The 16,359-nt window shown below is 35.8% G+C and overlaps 1 protein-coding gene across 1 annotated transcript in view; it reads right to left on the bottom strand.

The window, feature by feature from the left end:
- LOC114358836 (cytochrome P450 4C1) overlaps window positions 1-16,359 on the bottom strand; it is a 28,770-nt gene that overhangs the window by 2,646 nt on the left and 9,765 nt on the right. Inside the window, exons 3-10 of the mRNA XM_028312907.1 lie at window positions 12,967-13,135; window positions 12,531-12,620; window positions 11,045-11,155; window positions 7,255-7,440; window positions 6,902-7,098; window positions 6,153-6,222; window positions 1,639-1,819; window positions 676-827 (exon numbers count right to left, since the gene is read on the bottom strand). Coding sequence (XP_028168708.1) covers window positions 676-827; window positions 1,639-1,819; window positions 6,153-6,222; window positions 6,902-7,098; window positions 7,255-7,440; window positions 11,045-11,155; window positions 12,531-12,620; window positions 12,967-13,135 — 1,156 coding nt within the window. The remainder of the gene's footprint in view (window positions 1-675; window positions 828-1,638; window positions 1,820-6,152; window positions 6,223-6,901; window positions 7,099-7,254; window positions 7,441-11,044; window positions 11,156-12,530; window positions 12,621-12,966; window positions 13,136-16,359) is intronic.

Here is a 16,359-nt window from a genome sequence, read left to right as displayed (position 1 = left end):
GTTAATTGATTTAATTATGTGAAATATTCTTATGAATCGATCAAGACAACAAAGTGGAGGTTAAATGCGTAATTAAAGATATAAATACTAAAATAAGAAACTTAATCAAAATTCTAACAACGCCATGGGTCGGTATTAGAAACCAAATTATGAAAAGTGTTTCTATTACCGCCCTTATTTAAAATTGTATTTAAGCCACATAAATACAGCGAGAGGGCTATATTGAGGGTTTATTAAGGAAACTAAAGTACGAATTAATATTGTTATGCAAAAACATGTTGGTATACTCATTTTAAATGTGTTAAAATCGCTAATTAATAACAAGGTGCACCTTAAGTAGCTGGGAGCGCGTCAGTATGAAAAGTGCGTCCGTTGCGGGCGCGTCCCATTTAATGTGAAATAACTCCGTTTACTGGTTATTTACGAACACAAACTTTAATCGTTTTGATAGTCAATAAACATATCTAGATATTTTTTAAGTAACGTGTTTTCTGGAACCTGTTATTATGTCTTTTATGAAAGAAAGAAAAATAGGGCGGTAATAGGATACAAATTTTGGGGGGTCGTTAATAGGCGCACTTACGTTAGTTAGTTTAGTTTACAGACGAATGATTCAAATTCTTACATAAGTAGGTATAAAAAATATTGAATCTCAGTTCACTCCAAATTACTTACGAAGATAAGTATCCTGGTGCACACTCCGTGCGATGATGGGGACCACAGTGTAGAGCCGCATGCTTTCCTTGATCACCCTCTCCAAGTAGTTCATCTTAGAAATGTCTTCTCTATCAGGTCCTCGCTTTGATTCTTCGAAGATCGATAGCTGCCTGAAATATTTCGTTTCATTATTGTGATGATTTTAGGAAAACAGAAAGAGTAATCAACTAAAATCATGGTCAGTTTCTAGCCTGCGTAGTAATATAATTTTATCTCAACCTAAAATGTGGTAGGTGAATTTCAAGCTGAAACATGTAAATGTAAAAAGTTTTAGCTTTATAATTTTTTTTCAGCGTAAAGAGTTGATCTCAACTTTTGTACCTACTACATACCTACTTATTTTCTGTGCTTTTACTCAATGTTTAAGAAGCTTCGAGGTCCGACAAGTGAAGGGTCGTGGGTTAGGCAATTTGATTTTTTCTAGTTGCAGAATAGTTTCTACTAACTACTTCCACGTTTACTCTCCAAAGAACTTACTCTTCCAAAACCTTTTGCTGCATATCTTGGTGGATGCCGAGGAGTACAAGCGTGTTACGCAATGATCAGGGCAGAAAGATAATTCTTTAAACTTACTCGTCCAAAACTTTCTGCTGCACATCTTGATGGATGCCAAGGAGTACCAGCGTGTAGGCAATGACCAGGGCAGTAGTGTCATTGCCGGCGATGGTGATGGAGCCGATGTGCTCACGAAGCTGCTCGTCCGTGAACGCAATCTCGCGACTGAAGAGCAGATCCAGAACGGCACGGAGCTTATCATTAGCGTGTTACTACGAGTAATTTCCACGTGTTACTCTCCAAACAAAACCGGTGATTCTTTCAACTTACTCTTCCAAAACCTTTTGCTGCACATCTTGATGGATGCCGAGGAGTACAAGCGTGTTACGCAATGACCAGGGCAGAAAGATAATTCTTTAAACTTACTCGTCCAAAACTTTCTGCTGCACATCTTGATGGATGCCAAGGAGTACCAAGGTGTAGGCGATGACCAGGGCAGTAGTGTCATTGCCAGCGATGGTGATGGAGTCGATGTGTTCACGAAGCTGCTCGTCCGTGAACTCGATCTCGCGACCGAAGAGCAAATCGAGGACGGCACGAAGCTTACCTAAGAAGTGAAAATTAATTTGTATAGGATGATAATGATGATTTATCTGACATTACTTAAATATTATATATATTATTATCAATAATAAATAAATGCATTATGATGATATTCCTACTCATAGGTCCCACAATACGGAATCCTAGTGTGGGAACTAGTTCCTTACTTTACTGCTATAATTTTATTATTTATATACAGGGTGGAATTTTGTATTGCCACCTGGAGGGAAAGTACTCTTAATACTGTAGATGGAAAATTTTACTCAAAGAAAACATTCCTTTATTTTTGAAAACAAACAGAACTGCATTGAAAGATTTTTGAAAAATTTTCGAAAATTCACTAGGTAGTTACCATACCATAAAATTTTTTGTAAATAATTAAAATAATTTAAGATTTCATGGATTTCCTTTCATTTAATTTATTAAGTTTGTTGGAGAGATTTCATCCATAAACTTGACCCTAACGATCGATGCAATAAAAATACAGGGTGTAATTTTTAACATATTTTAGTTGGTTCGATTCCCGGGTGTGGCATGCAATTTTTTGGAAATCTTTGAATGTAGTTCTATTTCTTTTCAAAAATAAAGGAATGTTTTCTTTAAAATTTTCTATCTACAGTATTAAGAGTACTTTCCCACCAGGTGGCATTAAAAAATTCCACCCTGTATATGTTACAGGAAATGTATGAAATCTAGGAATTGTATATTAATCCTAGGAAATGTATACCATTCCTAAGCTATTTAGGAAATGTATTAAATATTGATTCAGAGATTAATTATTACGCACTTATCCTAGGAATTGTACCTATACAGTTCCTAGGAATTTTATAGAATTCCAATATCGTATTAGGAAATGTATAAAACGAGAGCTTTTATGTGTAAATAAAATAAGTAAAACACGTTTGTTTATATCTGAAGAATCAGAGATAATAATTTCTTGTAACAATTATACGGTTATACCTACTAGACAAATGTCTAGTATGCTAATGTTTAGGCACGAAGTAGGTATTTCGTCAAGTGCCTTAATTTTAAATGTTTGTCATGTTGTAGATGGCACCTAGCGTGCCACCTCAGCTTCATCAAGGTACATCATCATCATCATCATCTCAGCCGTTAGGACGTCCACTGCTGAACATAGGCCTCCCCCAATGCTTTCCATGTTACCCGGTTGGTAGCGGCCTGCGTCTAGCGCTTTCCCGCTACCTTTACGATGTCGTCGGTCCACCTTGTGGGTGGACGTCCCACGCTGCGTTTTCCGGTACGCGGCCTCCACTCCAGAACCTTGTTGCCCCATCGGCCGTCAGTTCTGCGTACTATGTGCCCTGCCCATTGCCACTTCAGCTTGCTAATCCGTCGGGCTAGGTATGTCAGCGACTTTAGTACGTTTAGTACGGATCTCCTCATTTCTGATTCGATCTCGTAAAGAAACACCGAGCATAGCCCTCTCCATAGCACGCTGTGCAGCTTTGAGCTTCTGTATAAGGCCTATAGTGAGAGGCCACGTTTCCGAACCATAAGTCATCACTGGTAACACACATCAAGGTACAGATGAGATTAAGTCAATATGCTTATCAGAATCAAAAACAAGTTACTTATAAACGTTTGTGAAGTTTACTTTGAGTTGGATGTTTTTACGATTTCCGACTATCCATCGCGACTTCTCGATGCATCGAGCACAGAGCAAATTGACGTAAATACTTACTTAAGCACTCACACGCCCAATTCAAATATTTAATCGAGTAAACAATTCATAGGCCTTTATGTGCTAGAACAAGCATACATTATTAGATTGAATTACCTACCTTGCTTGTTGTACCTACTATAGGAGGAAATAGATAATCCATACATTATGGTCTTAATTATTTTAATAAGTATTAATTACAAAAGAAATCCGTTTGATCCATTACCCATTACTCATAGTCATATAGTATTCCGTTCAGTGCAAAGAAAAGCTCTCCGAGCATTTACACTGTAGTGTAGTATCATAGATCGGTGATAACTATTCAACCACTATGGTGCTTTCTTTTAATTTTTCAGTAAGTTATTTAACTCACTGAAAATTAAACATGTTCGAAAACTTCGGCGGTCCTTTGATTGTCGATTGCTAATCCGATAAATACAGTGTGAGTCACGTTAAAGTGTACATATGAAAATAGATGAAACTAGACCTATTTTTATCGACAAAAAAGAGGTCAAAAAATTTTTGAGATTTTTTTTAAATTTTTTATAGAATTTTTTTTCTTCTAATTACTTATTGTAAAGAAAACGTAATAACTTTTAAACTAAACGGTATATCCTGATAAAATAAAAACAGTAATAATGCTAAATAACAGGCAATACTAAAAAAATACATAAAATACACAAAAAATGCCAACAAATAATAAAAAATGACACTTTTTGAAAAAAATCTGCTTTTAAATTCGTGTTTTTTTGGTTATTTGATAAATTTCTCCAAAAAATGCCCCTATAACCGGTGGTTTTTATTGCTTTGTATTATTTTCTATTGTATTACCTTCGTAAAACCAAAAATCGCTTGTCTCTATCCCTATCACAACGTTTACAATGATCGTTTGAACTAAGCCTCTCCGGGCGCGCCATTCAAAGCTTCGTTAACAACGAAACTGAAAATGGCTCTAGATTTGTAATTTTGATAAAGACAAGTTAGATTTCAAATAAAAACAAAAGATTTCGAAGTAAAATAAGCATTTTAGTTAAAATTAAAATTGTCTCTACCTGTAGCGGAGAATAATGTTGTGGCAGGCCTTTGTTCAAACGATCATAGCAAATGTTGTGATAGGGATAGAGACATGCGATTTTTGGTTTTACAAAGATAATACGATAGAGAATAATACAAAGTACTAAAAACTACCTGTTATAGGGGCATTTTTTGGAGAAATTTATCAAATAACCAAAAAAACACGAATTTAAAAGCAGATTTTTTTCAAAAAGTGTCATTTTTTATTATTTGTTGGCATTTTTTGTGTATTTTATGTATTTTTTTAGTATTGCCTGTTATTTAGCATTATTACTGTTTTTATTTTATCAGGATATACCGCTTAGTTTAAAAGTTATTACGTTTTCTTTACAATAAGTAATTAGAAGAAAAAAAATTCTATAAAAAATTTAAAAAAAATCTCAAAAATTTTTTGACCTCTTTTTTGTCGATAAAAATAGGTCTAGTTTCATCTACTTTCATATGTACACTTTAACGTGACTCACACTGTATAATAATATGAAAATGAATGTAGTTTTGTACGACTTGTAATATTTAATAGGAAATTAATGCAAGTTACCGGTTCTATGAAAAATTTAAATGATGGATTTCCTAGTTTCTACCATCACAATGTAGGGCCTAGCCGGTTTGAAAATTAAACCAGTATTTCGAGATTTGGCAATATGTAGGAATACAAATTAATAGCGCGTCAAATTATGTTTTTCCGAGTATGTAAATTTTGTTTTCGTCATATGTTTTTTCTCAATTTTCCCTAAACATTATAAAGTTTGAAGCCAATATTTCCTATCAGGACCTACCTACCTACAACCATTATACTAACCTTGGTTATTATGAACTTGAAACCATTTTATACCTACTAATTGTATGGTGGAAAATCCGTCCTACTAAGTAATGCAACGTAACACAATCAAAATTCAGTCCATGTCTCTAGGTGTGTTTGAACGCACTCGTCTCGGGACTCAAACCCGCAACCGCACCTGGCTGGTATTCCTACCTCCCATAATCACATCTATGGATGTTATGGTGTCATAGAACTACGTACTGTGATGACAATCGTACCGAGGCCAACACGAGATCGCTCGTCACGTGTGGCTGCGGCTCACGTCCGAGTCCGTAAACATTGTCTACGCTTGCAAAAGTTATAATTTTGTTTGACTTATTCATAACTTTGTGTACTACGAGTACTTTAGTAGGTATAGTTCCGTGTCGGACAAAAATAAAACATTAATTCCTCGTGCCATACAAAAATAATTTTTAATTTGGGCTCGACTGCGGATTGCAGATTGATCATTTAGTATCGCTCTAAATAGGTATTTAATGCCGATCTGTTGTTCTGTAGCTCTAAGCTTAATCACGTTAGGCGAATATTAATAATTATTAATTTGTACTAAAAACAATAATGATTCGGACTCCAGAAGTTACGATATTTTTTTAAGAAAGTTATCAAATGTCGAATGTTCAAGGAAAGCTTTCAGCATGTGAAAGCCTTGTGAACTGAAACTCCAACCATGCTGCAGAATTTGTGTCTGGGATGATGTCGTGCTATTATGACCATACGAAGAGATGCCTTTGTTTAAATCTTGACCATTATTGTGTTTCTTACCTGATCGCTTGTTGCTTGTAGAGACCTCAGTTTTGCTCATTTCGTATTCCATCCGCTTCTTCTTAACCACCTGTTTGTAACAAGTTAATTGTTATTTATTGTCAACTATAGATGTAGGTATAGTCTGAATTTGAGGATGACGTGACTTCAGTTTAGAAATGTTTGACTTTCTCATCAATATATGACGTAAGTAATCAAGCAAGTACCAAATAGTGGTTGACCAATATTTGCCATGATATTGGAATATTGGGTTGTTAAACTTACGCACTATCGCAAAAAAATCTTAACAAAAACATATTTCGTTTAAACACGCAATTTAAACTAAAATTTTGTCGATCTGTTTCATTACCATATTTTGTAGCTATCGGAATTTTTGAGAAGTTCAAAATTATTTATCACGGAACTGATAATAAAGCTTGTCAAATATGCGTATTGCGTAAGTTGTTGTGCGTATCTACACTAATATCTAAGCTGACTCGAATTTGTTTGTTTGGTTCTCAGGAACTAAAGGTCCGATTTGAAAAAATATTTTTGTGTTGGATACTTACTTAGCCCGTTTATCGAGGAAGGCTTTAGGCTATATAACATCACCCTACAGCCAATAGGGGCGGAGCAGTAAAGAAAAAAGTTACAAAGACGGGAAATACAATAATATTCAAACCATTTTCACGCGTACGAAGCCGCGGGAACAGCTAATCCACAATGCAAGCTGCGTACCTACTTAATCCGTATTTTGCGTGCATTCTTACCTCATCGGTGAACTTGTGGGTGAGGTCAATGTTGTCCTTCTGTTGTTTGGCGTACGCTGTCAAATTGAACAGGCAGTCCGGTTGGAGCCAGACCTTGAACAGTCTCAGGTTGAGTATGGTCATGACGGTGTGTCGAGCTCGAAGATATGGCGTGTCTGGTGTCCGTTGAACGTCCATGCGCTCACCCATTGCCGTTTCTGTTGGAAATAAGTCAGCGTAATCATCATCATCATCATTTCAGCCATAGGACGTCCACTGCTGAGGCCTGCGTCCAGCGCCTAGTCAGCGTAAGCTTTTGGTTTTTGATCTAAACCTAATGAGCAGACTACACTACTAGATACGTCTATACGTACCAAAAACAATGTCCAGAGTGCATGCTGTGATGTACTTCAAGACATCGAACTCCTCCTTGCCAGATTTCTCCGCCAGCCTGTCGAGAAGCACCGAAGACTGTTCCGCTATCACTCCCAGGTACTCTTCAACGATTTTGTTATGGAAAACTGGGAGTAACACTTTCCTGTGGCTTTTCCATAGACCCACTGAAATGAAAATATGTTTTATTAGCTTCTGCCCGCGGCTTTACCCGCGTGAAATTTAGTTTGTCACAGGTCGTCATAAATTATAGGGGTATTTCTCATCGCCACGGTTCTCATCGTCACCTTCGTGGCGAATTTTATTTCTAACTTATTTCAACTTTTTGTAAACAAAAATTGTAGCGCTTGATGTGAAGATTGTATTCTCAGTAAATCAGTCAAATAGTGAGTCTCGTTTGGAAGCTTTAACGTTTTGAATTTTTTGATGCCACGAAAGTGATTCTGTATTTCACAGCAATATTTTTTTCAAACTTTACTACTGTAAATGACTCTTAAGTGTTTATATAACACATATTTTGTCTTATTTTCATAGATAAATAGCAATAACATAATATAAATAGGTACCTACTTAAATACAAGATACAATTTTACCGATTAACTCATCTACTAAGTTACAAGATTCTACGCAATTGGTTTTAAGGGTGACACTGGTGGCATTCTGAAATGCTAATGAAGCAAAAAACGGATTATCAGTACCTCAATAAAAAAGAACTCTTACTGATTATAACTTTTTCTTTTTTTCTTTATTTCTGTGTACCCATTCACATGTAAGTAATTTATTTTATNAATTTAATTCACAAAATCAATTGCGCACATTTAAAATAAAGTTTGTTTACACTTTGACAGCAATAGACTGACATGCAAGGTGACATGTCAATGAAGTTTTCAGTTACTGTTGCCATTAAAAGAAATTAGTACCATTAGTTTTCCGCAACATGGCGAGGGTTTTTATGTTCCTGGTCAGGCTATAAGTAATTTATTTTATAGTGTAGCAATAAAAATTTTTCATTTTCATTTTTTTCATTTTCATTTTCATTATCAGTCCCTCAAAAAAAAATACATTTTTTATTTTGGTCAGAGGGCCTCGTATTTTATTATTATTGCAAGCTATTATTTACTTTCACATGTCTGGTGTAGGCAAATCTTGCAACTTAAAATTGACCAACTTCCCGGTTTCCCATTGAGCTGAAATTTTTCATGCATGTGTAAGTCGGATGACAATGCAATATTATGATGACATGGAGCTGGAAGGTAGCCATAGGAGCTCTGCAATAAAACGACATAACCCCATAGAGTTTGGGCTCATTTGATTTGTATTGATGAGAACTTCCATCCTATATGGTAACCGGGGTCTGATGATGAAGCCGGAAGGTGGCCATAGGAAATCCGCACTGAAACGACACAACCTCATCGAGTTTGGGCTCATTTGGTTCGTATTGACGAGAACTTCAATCCTATAATGATAACTAGGGTCTAATGATGGAGCTGGAAGGTAGCCATAATAACTACGTAATAAAACGACACAACTTCGTCAAGTTTGGTAATTCGTATTGACGAGCACTTCAATCACATATGATAACTAGGGTCTGATGATGGAGCTGAAAGGTGGGCATACGAATTCTCCGCACTAAAGCGACACTACCTCATCGAGTATGACTTCAATCCTACTTATATGTTAACCAGTCTGATGATGGAGTGGAAGGTGGCCATAGGAACTCCGCAATAAAGCGACACAGCCCCGTTGACTTTGGGCTCATTTAATTCGTCTTAAAGAGTACGTTGGCCTAGATCAGTGTTTTTCAACCTGTGGGTTGCTCTCTCCTCATTTGCACAAGTAAATCTCGCGATTAGCTTTTAGTCATATAAATTGAGTAAAGTAATAAGTTGATGGGTTTGAAACAATTTATATTTTATTTTATTCTTTTTAGCGCATTAAAAGCTTGTTTTTCAAAAATAATTTTTATTCCAATCTTTTATAACTCAAACTTCAGATTAAATTTATCTTACAAACAGATACCTACACAGTCACATATACAGACATACATACAGACAGACAACAAAAATACGAGGCCCTTATTTATTTATTGATGTACTGATCTCTACCAACCACGTATAATTTATTAGTTATTAAAATATTGTAAAAACATAAACACCAGTCACTATATTTTAAAATAAACCAAAGCAAGAAATCACTTTCGTGGCCTAAAATCACCTTCGTGTATAAAACACCACGAAGGTGATGCCACGAAGGTGACGAAAATTTTAGTTTTTTATGAATTATCCTTAAATTTGAATTTAACGGTTCAAGTTGAATACTACACAAATAAGTCTAACATGTTAAGTTTTCAATGGCAAAGTTTCAATTAAATTGTTTAAATTTTAGAGGTAGAAAATATTGTTCAAGCAAGCGACGGTATGTCTATGGATAATCACAAAAAGTTACGTATTTTTTTCGCGGAGCGACGATCGACCTATCTCACCTCCCCAATGGTCGAAGCGCGACTGACGTTAACCGAATAGAATGCTGTGATTGGTTGCTGGTGTTCGGTTTAACGGCAATTTTGTATTATTACTCAAAATTTTAGGTACCTAAAATCGTGTGACCAACGTATTTCGCTTTCTCAATTCAAAATAATTATAAGAAGATATTTTTTTGACTGTTGTGTGGAAAGTATATTTAATTACGATGATTTTAGTATATGATACACACAAATTGAATGAAAATTGTGAATGCAGTAACCAAATGTTTCATTGCAACCGAAGGTGTGACACGATGAGAACGCGAAAAATGACCCCGTTTTTTATCGTTTCATGTGATTTTTTCGTATTATTTTTGCTTCTATTACGATAAAATTTATTTTGTATGTAGCTAAATAGATATTTTATCATCTGATTTCAAAGTTATTGTTCTAACTTATACCGTTTATGAACTATTACTGTGTGACCATCAAATTTGAGTGTAAATGAGAAGTACCCATAGCCTATATGTTATTCTGTAACCCAGAACCCTAAAGAATAATACTGTAAAGTTGCATCAAAATCCGTTCAGTAGTTTTTGCGTGAAAGAGTAACATACATCCGTCCAGACATCCAAACTTTCGCATTTATAAATATTAGTAGGATAAGTCAATGCGCCTTTAACGTCGACTTCTAAAAATATCTTTCCGAGTGTAATTAATAAAGTTATGACGAGTGCGATTAATTTAGGCAATTACGGTTTAAGATGTTTGCCCAGTCAGTGTCATCCCTACCACGGACACCAGAAATGTAAATAAAATGTATATTTGAACGAATTTTGTGACTTCTTTAACTTAAGAAGTATTTGAAACTTTTGGCTGCTTAAATATCTACCTCGGGTACCTACATTATTATCGAAAATCTGTAAGTATACAGGGTGAAAAGCAATTAACTATTATGATACTTTATTGTGTGATTTGCTTTTAATTTAAATGTGAACAAAATAACATTATGCCTCTTGCTGCCCTTGCATGACTGCACTGATGCACTCATGTACCGCCAATAGATAATGAGGGCGAATAATAACCAAAGAACGCATGATGAGCAAGATCACTCTTCTTATTGAGATATCAAATCAAAAACATTTTATTCAATTATGACCACTGGTGGCACTTATGAACACCAAATACAGTAAAAAAAAGGTAGCCCTTAAGGGGCATTTTATATGTCTCCTTATCTTTTAGGCCCTACCAGCGCTTCGAGACAAACATATGGCAAGTACTGAGATATTTGATACCTGCTGCGAACTTACCCGGAGCGACGAACAGTCCATGTCCAAGCCATGGCCTTAAGAAACGGTACACCACATCTTTATCCAGGCAATTCTCCAAAACCACTTGGGCATCTTCCGCATTTGCAATCGCTGCAAGAAGAAGTAAACATGTAGTGCCTACATCTACAGCAGTGGCGTAACTATAGGGTGGCAGAGCTGGCAAAATACCACGGGCCCCCGGCCCAGGACCCTAATCCCCCCCCCCTGCGATGCCCTGGACCCGGGGCCCTCTGAAAAATAACCATAGATACGTCAAGGGCCCCATGCACAGCATTTGCCACGGCCAATGGTATATTTACGTCACTGATATACAGGGTGACTTTTAATCAGTGTCCAAATTTTTAGACGTAAAGAAAACAAAAAAATATTTTTATCCGCTGTGCGCGGTTTCAAAATTGGCTCACGTGGATAATTTGCTTCGTTTATAGAAAAATACGTAAACACAGTTAACTGAAAGCTTAATAGACATAACGGTGAGCGAAATTAAGGAAGGAAGAGAAATTAATTACGACTATTAAGGGCCACCTGCGAAAAATACCAAGATTAAAAGAATTAATGTTTTATTATTAAATTGTTCTAAAGAGCTTATTAAAAAAACTTGGATACTGTTTGCAAAGTCACCCTGTTACATCATACAAAGATTTCATGTCATCCACTAGCTTTTGGGTTAATTAACTGATTATATTGCCTAATTATCATAATTCTTATTCAAATTATTCTAATTTCCAATGTTATTAGGTTTACCTATAGGGCTACTCGTTTCAAAAATTACGTCACCCACCGGTTTTGAATCAACGGATTATAATATTAACTGCGAATGTATATTATATTTTCATTCAAGTTTTTCGAGTTTTCACACCGACCGCGACCTTGACACGTTATGATGCTGATATATTATGGTGGTATATTAGAATTGTAGAGAGTAACTCACTGTTGCCATGGCTGCATGGGATAGAGTGGGAAAATTGAAATAGAATAATCTCACTCGGAATAGAAGATCTCACCTTGGTTTCAGCACACCATTCAATGATGACATAAACTATTAACACCGTATTGAAAGTTCGCCATGACGTTATTGTTTAGCATATCTAGCATTCTAGGGGACTTAGACCATAGTTTATCAACGGCTCCGCAAATGGTGAGATAAACATTATGTCCACCAAGATTTTTTCGGCATGATCAGCATTCATAAAACAATTAAAATTAAAATATATTCATGATCCACTTTTATTTATAGTAGGTATTTTTCTATGTCTAAAATGACTCAGCGCGAACGCCACACGCGTACGCTACACGCACTTGGTAGTACAAATACAAAATGCACTAAGAACTATTGAATGAAGCCAGTTACGTATACTAATGAAACTAGCAAACAACTGTGTGTGTGCAATATTTTGTCAACCGGTACCTAACTACGCTAATTCGATTTTTTACTGAGTTTAAAGATCGACGTGATTCAACTTACCAACGTATAATTTAGGTCCGAGCCAAAGCTTAACGCATCCTTTGTTCTCATACGCCATAGAAGCCAAGTGCTCAAGATTCTGCAGCATTTCTGTGAAAAAATATGTATACTGCAATTAATACTATCAATATCACGTCATATAGTTGTTACGCAGTTACGCACAAAAACTGGAAATGCTCATTGAGGGGAAAAACAACTAAAAAGCCTCTGTGGCACTGTAAAACGTCCACACCGCAAAAAATATGTTTCAAGTTCTTATGAAAACGCTCGCGACTTAGCTCGCGACACGTTGTGGCAATGAAGAAAAGCAATGACGCGTTCTGAGGTAGTTGGTGTAAACTGGTATAAGAAAATCACAGTCTACAAAACAACAAATACTACAAATTACTCCATAATAGACCAAAAAATATGCTTTTAGTAAAAGAACAGTGCTTACTCTCCGAGTCTCCAATGAAGAGCATGGCATTTCCCAGCAGCGGCAGCGTCGGTGGGCCCGGTAGAGACGCCGTCATGAGGTCCAGGCGCTGCGCACGCCTCGCCCAGTGCAGCCAGTATGCACCAGCCACCGCCAGCACCAGGAGAAGAATGATCATCTTGTAAAGTGTCTAAGAAAACAAAACAGATTAAGTACAGACTGACTATGCAGTTTATAACTTAGCACCTAGGTCTTAATTGTATTATCATTATGTGTTTGTAGTCCGTGTCCATCGTGTGATTACTTAGATCAGGGTTTCCCAATTTTTTTTTTGCCAAGGAACCCTAATTGATTATACTTTTCCTAGCTGAACCCTACTTTGATAAATGGAAATTTAAATGAAAAACAATAAAGTTTTTATGCAATTATTTGTAAACAAGTCGGTGCGCGCGAACAACGTCGGTCACGAAACGTGGGATAATATTTTTTACGGAACCCTTGCGGCCTTTCCACGGAACCCCAGGGTTCCGCAGACCACCTTTTGGGAACCGCTGACTTAGATTGTAGTTCGTGAGCCCGGTGCCTGAAAATTTTGATGTGAAGGATTTTCTCAAACATATGACTAATTTTTGATGCAATTTGTATGATCCTTACCATGGTGGATTGATGTCATCAAATAAGCCATAGTGGTCAAGAAAAGGTAATGATAGAGTGAAATAGTGACAGTTGTAGGAGGCCCTAGTCAAACCCTAGTCAAATAGGCCTTGATAGGAGATGCATGATATAAGGTAGGTAACTATGAAAGGTATTGTAAAATATTAGCATAAATACAGTGTGAGTCTTGATAAAGTGCACATTATAAAAACAGGTGAAACTAGACCTATTTTTATCGCCGGAAAAAATTACAAAAATTATCGGAGTTTTTCATAATAACAATACATCCATACCATAAAAAATAGATTTTCCTTTTTATGGGAATGAATTTAGATTTCACCACGTTCATAACTTCGTACAGACATACTCACACTACCTTGTGATTTCTTGATTTAATAATATTAGTGTTACAAATTACTCACGCTACAATCACTTTATTGTTAAACTTTTAATTAATTGAATGCTTTAATCAATTTCGTGAAACTCAAGACGCGTTTGATCGTCACCAGGCCTACTTCTCAACTTTGTAAGATTCTGTTAGTACATCCATGACCAGAATGTATTAGGCATATTAAACAACGGCCGCTTTTAAATATTTGAACATCTACAGTCAACCATGTTTCGTCAAATTCGAAACGAATTTACTCTACACGTCAATACACTTAAGTCGAGTTTCGTCTAAACAAAGCACAAAATTAACCATAATTCCTCCTAATTTATACAGAGTCAACTTTACTATAAACTGTTAACATGCAAAAAATATTTTTATTTATTTAATGTAGGTAGGTACATACTTTATACCAGGGTTTCTCAACGTGTACGTGAACCCTTAGGGGTTCGCCATTCGACGGTATGGGGTTCGCGACAAAATTTACGTAATGGTGCCAGACTTAAAATTGTCCAAAATTACTCCTAAAAATGTCCCCATTTACGACAAGAAACAATGCTTGTTTCTTCACATTAATATTAAAAAGACACATTTCTTTGACAATTTATAGAAATTAAAACCTTATTTTTTTCAATAGTCAATTTTATTATTTTCCTTGGTGACAGCGAATTCCTTAAAAGTAGGCAATTAAAACCCCCCTCGGTTTTAACTTTAACAAGGGTTCGTGGAGCCGAAAGTTTGAGAAACCCTGCTTCATAAATATAATAAAAGCAGAAATAATTAATGGTTCCAGTATGGTTTCCAACATTAACATATTTTAACTATAGGTGTAGCATATTGGACATACTCTCTAATTTTTGTGGTTATGTATTAGTAATTCTCAAATCATTTGATTTCCCAGTAAGGAAAACCCCACCAAAAATATTTTGAAGTAAAATTTTTCCAAGGCGAGACCTAGTATTATATTATCTGTGGCGAGACCATAAAATATGGCTCGCACTGACAAAAATTAACAGATCTAAAATATAGCCAAGCTTCTAACTCTACACGTCCTAAAGCCGGCTCTTCACTACTGGATATTACATCTCGAGATATACATTGATATCGCTCACCATGTCACCATAGTTTTCCATTGAACCTTTCTCACTGAGCTATGAGTCAATATATGACAATATACAGAGTGGAATTTTGTAATGCAGCCTGGAGGGAAAGTTCTCTTAATACTTATAAATAGAAAATTTTACTCAAAGAAAAAATTCCTTTATTTTTTAAGAAAGAAAGAAAGAAAGAAAAACATTTATTTGGTTCATACTTAAAAAATATAACACACAGAATGAGATAACAAAAAACAAGTATAACTTAGAACCAAAATTGGCCCAAGAGAAACAGAATACGCCAAATATACACATTATCTCGTACGAGTATACACATTATCTCGTAGATTTAATATTTAAGTATATCTCAACATATAAGACATTTTATATCCCATAGTGAAAAGCCAGCTTTACTCTACAAGACCTAACTGACTTCACAAACTCTAACTAACGCCTTAGTCAAAATATGTGACTTGGCCTTTTCACTACCGTCAGTATGGTGGTGGCGTCGGCGTAAAATGTATTTAAATATGCATTCCCATTAATTTAATAGTACATATTTTACCTAATTAGGTACACTTTGTAATACCTATATATGTAGTATCCTACAACATTTCGCTGAACCTTACTCGTATGTTAGCGTACTGTTTGCGCATGTCATTGCGATTGAAAAATTGAAAATTGTAGAGTGTAGGGTAAACGACCATAGTGGTTACCCAGTATATGAGGTACAAACTATGAGAAAATTATTCTTTTACATGCAAAAAAAATATATTGAGAATTTTAACGACCTATGCGTCCTGATAATGATGCTCATTTTATCTTCTTTCCTTGTGTAAAATTGGTTTATTTCTCAGCATTGGCAAAGACTGTAGCATTTACCCTACAAGTTTATTTATGCCTATGCGAATAGCGTGAGCCCAGCGGGTAAATAAAACAGGCAGTTACTATACCAGTCCTACACAGTAACGCCGTAGCTATTGTAAAGATACGGTGTACCTATTTCTCGGTTAAAAATGTTTGTTTTTGTAATAATATTCATGGTAGCTATAGTATACTACATACACTTTAGACATATGCGAAAACCTTTATATGAATTAGCGGAACAAATGCCCACCATTGGGGACCTCCCAGTTTTGGGACATACACACTGGTTTATAGGAGGGCCTGAAAGTGAGCAATAAGGAGTTATAATATTTAAAATTAAAATATAAATTATGAAAGAAACAGTGAACAGTGCTTTCTCTTACAGGATTGTTACAGAATATCCAGCAGTTG

Source organism: Ostrinia furnacalis, unplaced genomic scaffold, assembly GCF_004193835.3.
Source record: "Ostrinia furnacalis isolate ACB-3 unplaced genomic scaffold, ASM419383v2 OfSCF4122, whole genome shotgun sequence".
Taxonomy (NCBI): Eukaryota; Metazoa; Arthropoda; class Insecta; order Lepidoptera; family Crambidae; genus Ostrinia; species Ostrinia furnacalis.
The sequence above is the reverse complement of the archived record's forward strand: the minus strand, read 5'-3'. Positions and strand labels throughout refer to the sequence as shown.